Raw genomic sequence first — 17,847 nt, forward strand, 5'->3', positions numbered from 1 at the left:
CATGAGTATGTAGGCGGCATGAAAGAATGGGACATGAAGGCAGGGCAGGCGGGGAGAAGTGATCATTATCAGCAGACAGTGGTCATTGTTCAGACACAATTTTGCCTCTGATTGACCAATCAGAATTGAGTATTCCACAGATCCGTGAAATAACATCAGCTATTAAATGGCACCGCCGGGGCCCTGATGAGTTTCAATTTTTCTTGAATGGAGGTTGACTTATTACTCGACAAGGCTTTCATAAGTATTAAGCTGTTTTTAAAAATTGTTTCTCGGATACTTTAAATTAACGTACATACAACGTCCCCAATCAGCTGTCTTTTGATTCAGTGCAAACTTTTTTCGGTAAATTTTTTGTTAATTTATGTAAATAACCAGATGTAATGGATGGACAAATGGAGGCACTTTTCTATGCTTTCTGTTTCTACAGTTACATACGTCGTTGGGATTTCTATATTTTGCTGCAAATAAGGTCTTAAATTGTGTCTTGAGTACCATAAACAAGGGTCTGTAAAAGGTCCTGAATTAGTCTTGATGGTGATCCTGTGCTTCCAGACCTGCTTTAATGTCACAGACATTTATTTCCTTTGACCTGGTGTTAAGATTTGAAGTCGTCGATGAGGTTTTTGACGAAGAGGTTTGGTAGTAAAGTCATTGTCCTGGGCTTTTTCTTTTCTCGTGGAGTGCATTAATGAATTACTGAGGCCTGACCAAAAGTTGATTACTTCCCCAAGTCAATTTAGTCGGGGTGTTCTCTTCCAGACATTTTAAATTACTTTGTTTTGAGGGATTGAAATTGTGCACCTGGTGTCATTATTAATTATGATTAAATTTACAATTTTGATGGGGGGGGGGTCACTGTCAGTGGAGATTTGGCTCTTGTGAAGCAAAAGTCACCAAGGTTGTGCAGAGTAATCATTTGATTTGGCAAAGAACTCTTGTTGTCGGGGAATACGATGGGGGTGTGTTGCCTGTGGGCAAGTTCGAATGTTACGATATTTTGGTTATAATAGTCGACATGAGAGGAGGTGGAAATGACTCTGGATCAGGTATTAAAAGTCTTCCGATCATGGGTACTAGGAGAAGAACATATATACCCTCCCCTAACATGAGATACACTGTGTGTATCTCATGTTTGTATCTTGTGTCTCTCAGATACACTGTCCCCTCTCCTCTCTTACCCCCGGTGCTCACTCCACTCTTTATCTACATAATAGAAAGGAGAGCGTAGAGAGCGTGAGAGACCCAGATGCCGTGGCTCTGGGGTTCTTTGAACTGCACTTGGAAGCCGCCACATAGACTATGGAGGAGAGAGAGAGAGAGAGAGAGAGAGAGAGAGAGAGAGAGAGAGAGAGAGAGAGAGAGAGAGAGAGAGAGAGAGAGAGAGAGAGAGAGAGAGAGAGAGAGAGAGAGAGAGAGAGAGAGACACGGGAAGGAAGGAAAATACTCCGCTACAACTGTGGTCAAGAAATAGAAATGCATTTTGCAGTTTGCAGATGATTATCTTTTCATAAGCTCTGCTCACACATTTAATGTGCTTGGACTGTGGAGCCCGTCCAGCATATTGGTCGAAATCTCATTGGGAAAGATGCAGTTGAGGGCATTGGAATATAGCATTTTAAGTTATGCTTTGACACCAGTTGTCATGGCTTTGTTCATTCAAGATGTATTTGCTTTTGTTTTGTAATTTTGCCAAAGTTGAGCTTTTTTCGAAGGAATCGCTGTAAATCCACTTTGCTACATGAAGTGGGGCCAAACATTGTGATGTTCTCATCCAACAGCGTTGAATTCGGTCATAAACGCCGGTGGGTTCAGGGCACCTTCGCCGGCCACCAAAAGCCTGAGTTATGCAAATACTGCCACTTTGAAAATATTTTCTCATCTCTCTGCTGTCGCTTCCCTCAATCATATTTTCTCAATTTCTTTGCCATTTCAACCGTCTCGCGCATTTCTTCAAAAATCATTTTCTTTGGCGACACGCTGAACCTTTGGGTTCTGTTTTTCAGAGGCAGAAGAGAGGATTCCCTATACGTTAGAAGTGGAGGCGCCACATTTTGCTTCGCCCTGTGGAAAAAAAAAAAAAAAAAAAAAAAGATTTCATTGTGGATGCTTAGAAGTGGAAATGAACCTGTGCGTCTGTCCTCAACACGACTTTACCCCCTGGGCGTGTCCTTCTTCTTTTCCTTCACATACCCAGAGAATAAGCGTTTGAGCTAATGTGCATGTTATTACCCAAGACTCTTCGTCAGGCGGGGAGAGGGGAGAGCATCCTAAGACGATTAAACAACACAGGCTCCTACTACCCTAACTCTCAGCCGGATGTTTTTTGTATGGTCCCCACGCTCACTTAACACGCGGATCCTCTCCATCAGAGTGTCGACGCCCCAGGAAACCCAGGAAATAGGCAGAGTTAACTTTGTGCCCCGGCGCCGACAATCTCTTTTAAGTCCACCTCACACTTCCAAGATTTCCAGCAGCTTCATAGCTCTGCCACTTACTAATCCATGAATGATGGAATCCATGAATTAATTTACTAGTTAAATCCTTTTTTTGCACTTTTAAATGAATAGCTACTTGTTTTTGTCACTTGTCCTTTAGATTTTTAGTGTCTGGCTTTTAGATGTTCAAAGCGCAGTGGCTTGGTCATTAAGTTGAAATGTACAGCATCAACAGCCTCCCCTATAGTCTTAGGGTTGCTTCAAAGTTTTGCATTGAATGACCACCGTAGGTACGCCGTGGGTGAGTTACATGGGTCCAAACAACTGGCATGCGGCGGACATTTGCCCGAAGCGCATCGGCAGGGTCTGCTGTTTAATAGATGCTTACTGACCCTTCGCTGGTTTGGTTGCAGAGCGTGCCTCTCTGTCTTTACGACCTTGGCTGCTGGAAGTTTTAATGCCACAGCGTACCAGGAGAGGCAATGGGGGAGTGCAATAGTGCACTTTTTTAACAAGTGTCAGACCCTTGCGTCTGCCTATCTTGCTGATATTTTCTCTCCTTTCCAAACGATGAACAAGGCTGACCCGATTCTGCTCCTCCCTTCACTGAGATGATAAGATGTTTTCTTTTTAAGCTTCTTGGCTTTTCACCTCACCCTTGCCCATAACCACCTGCTACACACCTCAACTGCAATATTTATAAGACAATCTCGGTCACTTCAGCTTTTCAGCTTCCATGGGACCTTGCTGCGCTCGCCCCGGTTCTCCCACAGACTTCATCAAGGTCTTCAAGAAGGTTTCCGCTCGGCAACAGCGAGATCCCCAGTCGTTTGAGGCGAATAAAACGTGACAGTTCCAGGGCTCTGTAACTTGATTTAGCTTTGTTCTGCATCAACAGACTTGGGAGCGGATGAAAGGCATTCTGCTATGATGGTGTTAGTTATCTGTTTTTTGTGGATTTTGTAGCCTTCCAGTGCGTGCCAACCTTGCCGATGGGTCTCCTCCTGTAACGACGTGGTCGGTGGAAAAAAAAAAAAAGCCGCTGGCTTTGTTGGTTTCCAAAGGGAATGCGTAGAGACAGGGTAGTCCCGGGAGAACCCTTGTTGTCCTGAGCTGCGATCTTCCATCCAACCTGAGGTCTCTGCCAAAGCATGTGTCAGGGAAAACACTGAGTGGGGGGTTAGGCTAAATATGCTTATTTAGCTGACCAGTCATGGCAACAGCAAGCTCCTCCTCATCATTTATTTACATTTCATGCTCCAGTGTTTATGCCTGGAGCAAAACAAAACATCGTTTTTTTGCACTGTTTTGTTTTTTTCGCCCATTAATTGGGCCATTCATGTTTATGGAAAAGTTCCATTTTGTCACTGTGGTGTGCTACCTTTATCAGTGACTCGCAATGCAAATTCTACATCACAGTGATGCTCCAGTTCATAGCGGGGAGCACCTACGCTTCGGCACAATCAAAAAAAATTGGTTTGATGCTGACAGCAAGATGATCACTTAAAAGCAGCCAACCCCAATGGTTTTTTTTTGGCATATATATATATATAAATATCAATACTCCTGACATATGACACTCTGTGATCCCTTTGAGTTCTAAAAGCTAACGGAAACGTCTTGGGAAGAAGCCTACTTGAAACGCCACCGCGCTGCGACACTACCGCCTACAGTCAGTCTCTCAGTCGAAATGCAAGAACACATTTTACTGAAAACAGGGAATTTCTCTGTGCAAGGGTTGGAATAGCCCGGCGTGAAGGAAAACCATGTTACACTAGTTATCATTGTTTGATTTATATGTTTCTTATTTCCAATAACGACACAACAGTTAGTGTTAATGCCTACTAGAGTGACAAAAGATGAAATTGTGTTCTGTAACCTTTGCCACATATCAATTACCTGTACCACAAAGGTAAGTGCAGATGAAGCCAGTTTGTTGTTTGTATGTTTCAAAGTTTGCTTTCTTTTAAAAAGATAGATAGATACTTACCTATTTACTTAATTATTTCATTCATCCCACATGGGAAATTGTGGTGTTAGAGTAGCTCACATTGATACTCACATAGTATACAAAAATAATAGGCAATGATAATAATAAAGCTTAGAATAAAAAAATAAAAATAAACCAAAAACTGGCAATGAACCAGCAAATTTGCAATTGGCAATACAAATTAACTACAAAAAAAAAGGCAATATTAAATTAACATTAAAAAAGAAACCTCAAAATAAACATTTACAGCAACAAACTCAAAAAGAAAACCATGAGAGAGCCAAGTGAAATGGAAGCTGTTGAAACATCTTTGCTCAGAGATCTGAGAAATTCCTTTCAAATGGTGGAGGTGCAGAATCCTCTCCTATTAAATGTCAAACTGTCCCCGGTGATAAATGTAAAATAACTGCTGCTGCTAAAACAGTAGTGCTCTTCTCCACTGAACAGACTCTCCAATATCATGCAGAGGTGAGCTTGGCTTATGTTCATATGAATATGAAAGCCAAAATGGTATCTGAAATGTACTTAATCACTCCTATGCGACAGATGATAGATCACTGTTCAGAAACAAATCTTCTCAAGTAAAACTCATTTGTCAAATAATATTTTGATTTATGTGACGACTGTCTGAAACATTTTGTCCTTATATTCTTAATAGTAAATTGTGTATGTCTGTGTGTTTAATTGACAAGGTTAACTTAAACATATTGTTATTAGACTGATTGGCTTGTGCACATGTGGATTTTGACACCTATTGATAATAGGCAAATACACAAAATATTTTCTCTTTTTCTCAGAAATCAGTGGACAAACTGATGTATACACAACGCAAATATCCCCCCACCCCCCCTTTTGGACTCTGAAAAATCTTAAGAAAGGTGGTTTTGTGTCAGGCGCTCAGGCAGCATGGCATCTCATGTGCCTCATGTGTGGCATCTCAATTGTGCCCAATGTGATATTTCGTCGTTTGACCTCACAATTCCCGATGGACACGTTAAGAACTGCAGCTCATTTTTCAAAATTCCATTGCTATAGAAGTGAGTCGGCAGTTGTTATCTCTGCAAGGACATTTGCTCTAAACAATGCCCCTCCGGATCAATGAAAACAGCTCTTTGTCACAAGCATCACCGACTGTTGATAATAAATAAATATAAACAGCATTAAGGGGGGGTGAAGATTGATTGTGTACATAATATTGTGTGTCATAATGCCCTGTAGGCCCTGAAACACATCAGTAGCCGGCACATGGGAGACGATCTCTCAGGTCGTCAAAGCATGTGCAAGGTCACTTACCCCAATTCATTAGCCACTGTTACAGCGCTGGAGCGGCTGTCTTGAATTGTGTCATTACTGTCATCATCAAGATTAAGTGCTTGATGCTAGAGAGGACCATCTGTCCTGAAAATGCTACAGTCCCCATGGGCTACATGAGAAAGCCCTTGCTTTGCGCCTTGCCCCATCCTCACCCTGAGAATCGCGCTCCGATCAAAACAGGATGTCAGGCGAGTTTGAGGGAGTTGGATCACAAGTTGTTGGGTCCCTGGTTTGAATTTGCGAGTCCAGTTAAACAGATCTAGGCACTGGGGAGTAAATGATGAATGGAAAACTACCTGGAGAGCTCCCATCATGAGGGTGGCAGAAAAACTATGATTGCAGCATGAGGTAACATGAAATTGATGCGTTAAATTGACATAAAACAAATGCACACCAGAGCCAAACACACTGTCAAACTTTGCATTGTCAAATTCACTTTGTCAACCTTATCAAATTTGTCACGTTGATTTCCAAGAATTTGTATATCCTTGATTGTAGAAGTGGACTCCCTCAAAATCAAGAGAACTGGACAAAAATTATGTTTGGTTCGTGGGCCCCCTTTACGCAGGGGCTTCACACTGCGTGACAGGTGAGGGGGTGTTTCTGCCACTGCCTGGCAGATGTCTGATGACAATGACATTTGTTACGCACAAATGCACAGGAGGGGCTACGTCCAAGAAATTGATGAATCACCATCGAACAAGTGGCCCGAGTGCTGAGCAACTCGAACAGCAATGAATAGGCGGCGTGCTGTGCTCATTCTAACACGCTAGTTCCGATCTTTGTCATCCTGCAATATGCCCATGTATAAATAGAGTAGGCTATACGCCTTTAAGTCACTTTCTGCTATATGCGTCCAATTGTGCAAAATAACTCAACAGAAGCACACCTGGAGAAAGTATGTAAAAAGTAAACCCCCTCTTGAACATTGAAATTCAGAAATTTGAAAATTCAGCGTACCATAATGTTGTATCTGAGCAACATTGTAATTAAATTTAGCTGTAAGACAGCTTTCGCGTATATGAACATTTTGAAAACACTGCATGAGTTATGTCACCGTCAAAGCAGTCATGGTTCCAAAACCAAAAAAACACCACAGCTACAATGTACTCACAGAGAGAAACATTGCATTCAGTGCAACTGATATGTTTGGACTTCATACAAGACAAACCAAGTTTTATATATAAGCCACAGATTTGCTCGAAACACGGCATTTGTTTGAGTTTTTAAAATATTGTTGTATGGAGAAGTGACTAACGCACTGCTTCTCTCTTATAATGGAAAGAATCTTCCTTCTGCACGTTGCAAGAGGCTTTTGTTTGTGAGTAGATTAGCTTCATGACAAATACTATGAAGCCAAATGGATTGGCTTGGTTGCACAGCACCAGGTGCATCTACTGCCCTGCGTATGCCATGTGCAATCTCTAGGCAGGACAAACAAATGGCCACTCAGTGGAGTTCAGTGGGATTAGGCCCAACGAATCCACTCAGTAAATTAATTAGAGCTTTGATGAAATGGAGTCCAGAAGGTGCTTTGGTACTTTGGGAGAGGGTTTACTGGGCTGCACTGCTGGGGAAAAAAGCCACTCTAAGCATGTATAAATGCGTTTGCGGCCTTATTCTAGCGTTTGACCACGGCATGGGGGGGTTGGAGTTCACCTGGTTAGTTAACAAACCAGTCAAAGGGCAATAGGCTGCAATAATTTCATGGCTGCAATTCAAATATTATCCCAATTCAATTCAGCTGAATTGGGATAATATTTTTCCCCATCTAAAACTGAGGGAAATAAACCTAATGAGCCAGCTTTTCAAAAACAGTTAACAGAAATGTCAACTTCCTGGTGTTCCATTTCTTTTTCTGTATTCTGTCTTTGAAGGGTGCCTTTCTGCATGCTTTAGAAATGGCCGACGACCCCTTTCATGCCAGGATATCTCCTTTTTGTGATTATTATTTTTTTGTATATAAAAAGCTGAACTTCACATTTGCAAAACTAAAAAAAAAATTAAAATGTCCAAGTCAGATGGGAGTCTCCCACCATGATGTCATAATGATAAGTCATAAATCTCCCACAGCGCAGATCAATACATGTAATGAGAGTTCTAATACCCCTGGTTTACCTCGACAACTCGATAGTTTTTGTGGTCCAACCCCCCAAACACATGAGTGATTCGGACGTTTGCTTTCTCACATGCAGCTCCTCTTGGTATTGTCTAGACAAGATCAGCCTGGTATCTGAAGCACAAGTACGGGGTGTCTCATTGTCCTGTTCTGCTTGTGAGGCATTGTGGGACATTATTCATGCAGGCCTGTCGCTAGTGTGTGTGTGTGGGGGGGGGGGGGGTGCGCGCCCCATGGCACATCCCGTGCCCCCCTATTGAACTGAGGTGCATAATGGGCTTTCCCCATTTTCCAAACGAAACAAATAAAAACAGTGTTTTTATTTAAGATTTATTTATTTTCCCCACTAACTGAACAAAACAAAGAAAGAGCCCTGTGCGTCCCGTGCCGTGTCCACAGACGCAGAGCCATTAAATCTATTTTGATTTGCAGTTCATGGTGCTATTAGCGACCGCAATACATTCTTTGTAAATTCACCCCAGATTATGTGTCACCACGCTCTCGAAAACAGCATTATTGATTTTATGGTTTTGAGGCTTGAGATGCACCAACTGAAGAGAGAGAGATATTGTTAGTAATGCATGCTCTGATTGCAGAAAAAGTTGTTTAGATGGTTGCTAGGGGTCAGGAATGTGACCAGTTTGTTGCATTTTGCAACTCTTTAAAGGCTCAGCTGTCAAACGTCTATCGTATTAACATTTTGCATTTCCCTCATGACAAGCTCTTTCTAATTAGAGGTTAGTAAGTATTTATAATTGTCCTTTTAAAATGTCTTTTCGGTATCAGTGTTGATAGTATTTTGTGCTCATCATACTGCTGTGCTGTTGGTTAACTACATTTAATGTCTTGGAAGTGTGTAGGTCAAGTAGCAATAATATTGTCTTTTTATTCATTTCTATTAATTGCCTTTATTGTTATACCTATTTTAATCTTAGTCGTGATTTATGGATACAATTGGAGATAAATCAGGGATGAAGCTACAAATCATACTCTAGTCGAGTAAGCAGTAATCTACTGTGTTCTGTTACCGAACTCTATCCAGACACCCCTCTTCTCCTCTTGCGACAACTGGCAGTATGTCTGTAAATAAGTATGTGACAATAAGAACACCCAAATCTCCCTTGGTATGTAGAAGTCTAATTAGTAGTCTATACGAAGCAGGTGGCCGGTACAGAACAGTTCTAGTCAAGAAGCTTACACAGTTTCCTGTTAAGCGGTACTGGAGTTAGTATTAGTTAGCCTAGCCCCAACCCACCCACTACCACCAAACAGAGAACAAAAAATAAATGAAGCCTAAAATACAGACTTTGAAACAGGGTTGCTATACCTCATAGGGACAGACTCTGACGCAGGGTTCCTATACCTTAATTAATAAAACACCGGACTCTGAAACAGGGTTCCAATACCTTCAAACAAGAAATGTCCAAACTAAATTTTACCGGTGAAGAGACCTGGTTCCTGAGCAATACGGTCCACCGGCTTCTTTCCCCCAGGGCGATGACAGACCCCCTCCTCCCTTCCGGAGCGTACGGTCTCTGGCTGCTGTGCTGGCTGGTGAAGGCATGGCCAGACTAGGTTGTTGCAGGGGCTGCTTGGAGGGGTGTCCTGACTGCTGGGCATCTGGATAGTCCCGGAGGTGGCAGCTGGCTAGCTGCCAGCTGTTACCTGAGGTGGTTGCTGCGGCTGCTTCTCCCCCAGTCATCCGCCAGACCCTCTGGGTGCTGCTGCTGCCAGTCAGGAGAGGGATTGTGCTGGGGCCGGCCGTTGACCCGCTGGTGGCTCCAGGGCGTCTTTGGACAGCCCTTCTGTGTCCCTTCCCGTTGCTGGAGAGTTCCTGTTCAAGTGTCAGTGTGGCAGTTTCGCCTACCACCCACTACCCAAACATATTTTTCAGGGACCTCCAGCACAGAGACACAGACAGTGTTGTAGACACACCAGTTTATTGTAGAGAGTGGGCTAGTTGGAATAAGCCCAGGAGAAGATAGAGATGTGTCATGACAAGGGCTCCTCTCCTGAGTGTGTGTGGGGATGGGGGTTTTACCTGTTGCTCATTAGACCAACCAACAAGCAACACGTATGCAGCCACTCTGATCCTGGGCACCCAATTACTTAGAACCAGGTCAGGTGTGGCTGCTCAAACCACACTATTCCCACACCACATTATTTAACACTAAAATGGAGATAACATTGGCCAATCACCACACCTTTGTGTTCATATCATGAAGAAAATTTGCAGAATCTTGCGAATCGTGAAATGTAAAGGTGGCTCCGCCTACAAGGAGACTGTATTCTGGTCTTGCACACTGAGATGGATTTATGGATGGAATTGATGTCATATGTATGTATCTTTCCGTCTTCAGCGTTGGGAACCTTGTGTGAGCTGCCAACTTACAATCTTGGGGTTTTACCAAGATGGCACCCAAGTGAACAGCCTTTGCTTAAACAGACTTTGGTAACCCTGGGGGGGAGGGGACTGTGCCCTTGGGGGGTGCCTGTGCCTGGTTTCCGTGTGTTGGTTTGGGGCTCGGGTTGGGGGAGCGGATGGTGCAGATTGCGGGGTCGGGCTGGTCAGGCGCCTGCTGGGGGCGAGGAGAGGCCTGCCACGGGGGCGCATGGCGGAAGTGGAGGGTGGGGGGGGGTGTCGGTCTGTGAGCATGGGACCTGGCTCCGGGCCAGTGGTCTGTGCCTGGCACCCGCAGCCCAGGTTCTGCGCTTGCGGTTCAGCTGATGCCTGGGTGTGGGGGTGGGTTGTCTGTGTGCACTTTAGGGGTGCAGGCACTCCTCGCGCTCTCTGGTACTGGTTTATGCTCCTTGGGGCCATGTGTGGGTGTTGCTCTGTGGGCTCCCACCTTCTCTTGGGGCTGGGGGGTCTTCTGTGACTGCAGGGCATGGTGCTCTGAGCTTTTTTTTTCTTCTTCTGCGGTAGTGAAGCATCTATATGGCTGCAGGACTCAGGGGTGGGTGCAGGGCCTTTTCCGCTGCTTGGAGGCACTACGATATAATTCTGACCTCATACACCGGAACTAATTGGGACAAGTCCTGTGCACTCCCAGGTGGACAAACACACACACACAATCATCACAGACACACACACACACACCACAAGCACCTGCTTCGAACGCTCCTTTACTGCCACAGCTAAAAATAATAATAATAAAATAAATAATGGGACTTTGGTAGTAATATTAATAGCAGTAATGATAGCAGCAGCGGTCATAGCCAGGATGTACTGTATGTCTGCAGGAAGCAGGCAAGCCTATTTGGAGAAGTGGGTCAGCTAACTCCAACATGTTATTGGCGACAATAGCCAAGTGTGGATTCAAGTGGAAGATTTCCTTACGTTGTACAGTTGAAACCCCCAGCCAAGGCAAGCCACTAGACCCCCCCTCCCCTCCTAAATAAATCTCTTCTTTAGGCGAATGTGCGAGCTTAATTAATGTCAACCTCTCAGCAAGAGTTAGTGTGAAGCCATTGCCCTGCTACAATATAACAAGTGCTTTCAGGTCCTTTTAATCATATTCGCCTCATTAACATTATTGATATCTATCACTACAAGTTTGTCCCAATTAGGCTAAAGTTTCCTTCTGGCCTCCATTGCAGTGAAGCCTCTGCCGCTCTCGCCGCTGGAGCCCCAGTCATCCACGCTCTTGGGGGCCAGAGGTGGTGGCGGGGAGCGCCAGGCACTGGAGCTGCGGGTCCGGGAAATGGAGGAGGAGAACCGGGCCCTGCGCAGGGAGCTCAGCAAGCCCCTCCACGGCCCCCCACCGGCCCAGCTCCAACACGGGAACCAGACCAGGAGCCACTCCGAGGAAGGCACCGGGGACAACGAGGGCCAAAAGGCGGGGGCCGCCGGAAACAGCTCGGACTGCGCCCAGCAGCCCGTGGTGGACAAGTGCGAGGTGAGAGCTTGGTTCTGAGGTGGAGTCTGAGGTGGGGCTAAGGAGAGCGATAGCTTAGAGCCGCTGTTTCAGTGACATGTTAGGGACCGTCTACAAGTTACACAACAGTTTTCAAAATGTAATAACTCTTTGGCTTCAATACTTTTTAACAAACAATAGAATCACAAATGTTCATTATTATTGTTAGTGTTTTCAAAACTGGAGTCCACGCCCTCTAGCGGTCCCCCTAGGATTTACAGGGGGTCGGGAGCAAAATTTTAGTTTTATAAATATGTTTTTCTATTTCGTTTGTTTTTGTGCTTTCCATGCACTCCCATGCTGTTATTCAATATTTCCTTAAGTCCCTTTCCCACATGGAATCTCTAACATTGCTGGGTCAAAAAAATATCCGGCAAAGGCAGTAGGTAGTCATTCACACATTGGCCTCCTTTACGGAAAGGTTCCGTATCGAGTTTATTCACACATTAGACGACTGTTACGGATACAGTACATAATAGGTTAGGGGAAGTAAGGTTTGTTCAGTGTAGCTGCGATCGTTTGGACAATCCGTCGGCAATGGACGTACAATCTGAATCGGTTACATTTTTCACCACCACATTATAACCACTACTAATAACCAGTAATATTGTGTAGCTCCCCCTCGTGCCCCCAAAACAGCTCTGACCCGTGGAGGCATGGACTCCACAAGACCTCTGAAGGTGTGCTGTGGTATCTGGCACCAAGACATTAGCAGCAGATCCTTTAAGTCCTGGAAGATGTGAGGTGGGGCCCCTACGGATCTGGCTTGTTGTTCCAGCATATCCCACAGATGCTCGATCGGATAGTCTCCGAATCCGAGCCATCCACATGAAGAAAACATGATTCATCAACACGGCTCTCCGTGTTCGCTCACTGTAAAAACAAACTGCTTTTGGTTGTTTTATTTGGAGGAACCGGGACAGGGCACGGAGCCGTGCACTCCGTTTAGCATTGAACAGCTCAATCCGATTAGACTGAAAAAGTCGGGTACAGCCGTGGAAATAATTACCGTATTGACCTGAGTCGGCTCTGATTATAAGAAGACCCCGCCTCTTTCAAGACAAATTTTTGGAAAAAGGCTTTTTGAAGACTAAATCTTGTTAGATAAAGAAAATCATTTTATATGAAAATATCCGACTATCCACCCCCCTCGTGAGCAAAGCTCATGTGACGAGGGGAGCAACTGAAACATTTTGTTTCTCTAGAAACTCTTGAACATAGGATGGAAGACGGTCAGTGATGATAACTAAACAATGATTACTGTGTTTATTTTTCATATGCACTGTAACTTTCATCAGCAAAGAAATTAAATTAAAAAAAATCTAATATTTGCAGCGATGACAGTAATGCGCTGAACCCCACAGTGACGTCACGTGACCTCGGTATTGCGGTAATGTGGTTCTCGTCACAGCCCTAGTAAGAAGTCAAAGTCCATAAGGTTTTTTCCAAAAAACAGGCTGGGGTCAAAATCAGGAGATCAGTCGCAGAAGGCAAGCTTATCCAGCAGGGAACAGGCAAAGAATCGGGGTCCAGAGAATGAGGCAGGGGTTCAGCAAAGGTCCTGAATCAGGTAGTAGCGCGGAAAAGCACAGCGTAATGCAAGAGACGATCTGGCAGAGAACAAAGGGAAGTGGACTGCTATTTATACTGAGGGACTATTGAGGGAATGAGCTGCAGGCGGGGTAAGCCAGGTGAAGGGAAGGGAGTGACCGCAAAGCAAAAAGGAGTGGGCGGGTCTGAAATGACATGGAGGTTAGTGACACTGCATGAGGAAATGACCAGATGAAAGTAAAACATGAAAACAAATATAAATACTGGGAGATCAGGGAGGATTCATGACAAGCAGAGGCAGCATTTTCAACATTCAAAGGAGAAAGCCACAGTGAAGCTTACTTCCCCAACCCTCATGTTGTCTGACACAAATTTCATTTTTGGTATTTGTGAAAAACCAACGTTTGCTTGTTTTTAAATAAACACATGAATAAACACAAAATAGCTTATGGAAACACACTTTCAATACCACAGCATTTGGATAACCCTGCCAACTCTTGTAATCTATGATATACTTTATTATGTAATGTGATTTTAACGTATTTCCATGCCTTTTAGTCAGGTCAGTCACGATCATGAAATTTTAGTTGAAGAGAAATTGTCATACAAATAATTGTTTGTATGACATAAAAGGCGTAATAATACATGTCTGCCTATTGCCCAAGACCCATTTATTGACATTGGATAACTAAACATTAAATTGTGTGTAGACTGTTAACACGCCTCTATTCAAGTAATCGAAATGCACCTTATTCTATTTAATGCATCTTTTCTTACACTGGCTTAAAATTCCTCTTTGGACGGAAAGGTATTATTGCAGAATCAAACACTTCCTTTCACTTTCATGCCGATGTTATTTTGACACCTGGCAACTAAGTGTATTACAATGTCATGACATATGTGACCTTAAATTTGGGATTGTAGCACATACAATATTTGTCCCGAAATGATCCAGATGATGTTGTCAACACATGTTGCAGATGTTTGTGACGGCCCTTAGCAGATCCACTACGTGGTTTCAGCACCTTTTTGTGAAACGAGACAACTTGCAACATTTTTTTGGCCCCTTCCCTGATGAACTACAACAACGCCGGTACCAACAGGAGCTATTCCCAGCCGGCATTCTTGTCCTCCCACACTCATCCGCCAGTCACCCGCCAGCCAGCCATATACATTCTGCTCTCCCATAGGAAAGGACGCCTATCATTTATTTATTTCTCAGTGTACCGAGTCGGAGGAAGACAAAAAAAAAAAAATTCATTGGATATAAAAAAACGCATAGTAAAATTCTGTGCCGTACAGTGTAGTAGCAGAAAAATTATCAGTGTAAAATAAACCAAAAGATTACCAATAAAATAAACCTAATAATAAACAATAAACCAGAAAATGTCTACGATGTCTACACAATAAATGGCAATAAATATAAACCATAAGAAATAAACCTGAAAAATAAAAAATAACATTTTTGGCAATATATAATAAACGTTCCCCTAAACGTTCCCACAAGATCAAAAAAATAGTCCTTTAGTTGACTGGGTGGCGGGGGCTTTCCTGTCATATCATTTAGCAACTGGTGTAGGGAGTCAAGAGGCTATCGGTACCTGCATTAAAAATAGAATACCAAATAAATGTCCGGTTTGGGACAGCAGCAACCCTGCACATTTTGTCAGTCAGCCAGTTCCTGACAGAGCAGAGCTCGCGGATGGGACACTGGGCCAGGGTAGATATGACATGGTTTATGGCAGTATTTGACAATTTTGTCATACACAAGAGTGGGTCACTACCGGCTTTTCAAGTCAGAGAAAAGTAGAAGAAATAACAAAATGGAGCTGAGGTTCACCTGCTTAAATATTCCGGGAGACGAGAACTAATAACCAGAGCGAACGTAGAGGGCTTGACAATGGCCGATCAGCGTTCCACTTTAATACGGTTAAATAATGCGGCCGGTGTGGATTGTTACCTTAGGTGCAGGTGAATGATGAGTAATGAATAGTCCATTATGGGAATTTAGTTTTTAACAAGGTGTTGATGTGCGGTTTGAGTCTAGCAATTATGTGCAAATTAGGTTTTGTCCACAAGTTAATTTTTTTCTCTTTTAGTCACGTCGAAGCAAAGCTAGTTTAAACTAGTCCAAGTCTACTCATCCATTATAAATAAATAGCAAAATGAAACGTTGGGGTTCCAAATGTTAAAATGCCGGCGTTTGGCGGCATAACGTTTTTGCATCTGTTTGCACGTTTTTTATTTGTTTGTTTCGTTTCTAATAAAAGTCTCTTTCTGCCATCAACAGACCATTCACGTGGCCATCGTGTGCGCCGGCTACAACGCCAGTCGGGATGTGGTGACTCTGGTGAAGTCCGTTCTCTTCCACAGGTACCGCGTGTTCATTTCCCCGTTGCACACACACACACACACACACACACACACACACACACACACACACACACAGCTGGGCTGCCCTCCTTGCTAATATGAATACTCTGCTCTCTAATGCCTGGTCCGCCTCCACTCTGTTGCCTAGCAACGCAACCTCTGTGAACTCTGAGAGGAAGAATGGCCGCAAGCGCCGACTGTCGTTGCCGTTGTGGTCGTCATCAGCCCTGGCTTTTTTTGGTGGCTGAGGAAGGGCGAAGGGGGAGGGGGGTGGTCAGGGGCGATGACATTAAATTTTCAGGCTCGGCCCGTCAATCCGACAAACACACACACACACACACAGACTCGCATGGTGGCTTCAGCTTCAGCTATGCAGAGAAAAAAAAATCCCCTTCCTTCCCAGCCGAGGCGACCAGTGGAGTAACGCTCTTCAGCCGTCAAATGAGGTGAAACTTTACCTCGTTACGATGACGTGTAATTCATGTCTCACCTTCAGTAAACAGGAACAACTTATGGCTCGCCGAGGAGCTATTATTATTAATCAGACTGTCGCGCCGGCGTCGTGCATCCTCAACTTCCCAACAAGCAAACAGCTCTTTCTTTTAATTAGCCGCAGACTTTGCAGGTGATTTCATCACGAACGAGAAAAGGGACTGATGATTAATCTCAAACTCAATTTTCAAGGTCGCCCGGAAACCCCGTCACGACACTGTTTAGGGCTCTGAATATGTATTTTATTTTTCCCGGAGCGCCCGCTCCCGAGATGAGTAGATTGATATTACTCATTGGAAAATGAGCGGGAAGCGATTGATTTGGCCGATCCCGCTCTCTATCCCTTCTCCTTTGGTTGGAGGTCATCTAGAATCACTGACTGTAGTGCTTAATGGTAGCATGGACAAGTTCCTGTAATCTTCACTTTGTATGTGCAAAGAATACAGAATGAGTTACTGATTGTTTCGGAGTGTGCTACACAGCCTTCCTTTAAGGGATCTCACTGGTGTTTGATGTGATGTTAGCTGCCAGATGTGGATACCTGCAAGAAAGTACTAGACAGTGTGACTGGTGTTGCCTGGCAGCTTTTTCAGGATAATATTCCAGGGGTCAGGGATAGTTTGTAGCCCCCTATTTGGTGCTGGTATCATTTTTCCAGTCCATCATATTATTACGGTAATCTGAAATAGCTGACAGAATATCTGCAGTTTCCTGCTTGATGTTTCTTCAAACATGACATGGGAGATATTGTTTTACCAAAATACCAAAAGGTCTGTAATCTCACCTGTGTTTCAATACAAGAACGGATATTATATTCAATTTCATGTCATTTAATTTCATTTAGTTTGATGAACCCACAACTGGCAAAGCTTCCTAAATGGCCTTACAAGGTCGTTGATCTGATGTTTACTCATGTCCCTCTGAGGTGCTCAGTGGGCTCACAGGTGTATGATAATGTGACCATGTAGATGTTTGGTGAGTTGCTTTTGTTTCCCCGTAATTTGTTCTACTTGCCCTGACTTTGGCTCAATCTAGCTGAAAAATCTAAGAGGCTATGGGATGTTCTTGATGAGTTGAGCAGCAGTTATTGATGAGTGTCAATAGTAGTTTCCGGTATATTTTGGGCTTGATGCTCCCGTTATTCCTTGGGTGCATTTTAACATCAAGAAACTAGATTGATTAATCACCATTCCTCAGTGGTTGGATAGCTCCTGTGCGTGTCCGTCCTTGATCTTCTACAAAATGTCATCCTCATCGTTTCCTTCCAGAGGGTCGAGCTGCGCCGTGTAGGAATGGCGGACATAGCCTTCATCTCCAAATCTTCCATGAAGAACCAGCTCATGTCGGCTGAAAGGGGATCACCCGTTTCAAAACCCTCAATCTATCTGTGGATGTTTCCTCTAAATTGAAAGTAGGTGGATTCAGCAACAAAACCTTCAGGGCCTTGTTAGGGTCCTATCAGTCTTGCACGGCGGTCCTTAGTTTGAAATGTTTGAGCTGACATCATCTGGGGTTTTCATGAAGAAGCGTCCCAAGACCTCATCTTTTTGAACAGTTTGGAAGTTCTTTGGCCAGTTGTTTCGTGTTCTGACAGTGTTCATTAAGGTCTAAATAGTGTGTCAATTATATCTTCCAGTGCTTTTGATATACAGT

General features: G+C 43.9%; 1 protein-coding gene across 1 annotated transcript in view; it reads left to right on the forward strand.

Moving 5' to 3' along the window:
• The window catches only part of large1 (LARGE xylosyl- and glucuronyltransferase 1), an 89,838-nt gene that overhangs the window by 24,967 nt on the left and 47,024 nt on the right, over positions 1-17,847 (forward strand). Inside the window, exons 3-4 of the mRNA XM_080022717.1 lie at positions 11,462-11,760; positions 15,620-15,702. Coding sequence (XP_079878843.1) covers positions 11,462-11,760; positions 15,620-15,702 — 382 coding nt within the window. The remainder of the gene's footprint in view (positions 1-11,461; positions 11,761-15,619; positions 15,703-17,847) is intronic.

Source organism: Zeus faber (assembly GCF_960531495.2).
Source record: "Zeus faber genome assembly, chromosome: 21".
Taxonomy (NCBI): Eukaryota; Metazoa; Chordata; class Actinopteri; order Zeiformes; family Zeidae; genus Zeus; species Zeus faber.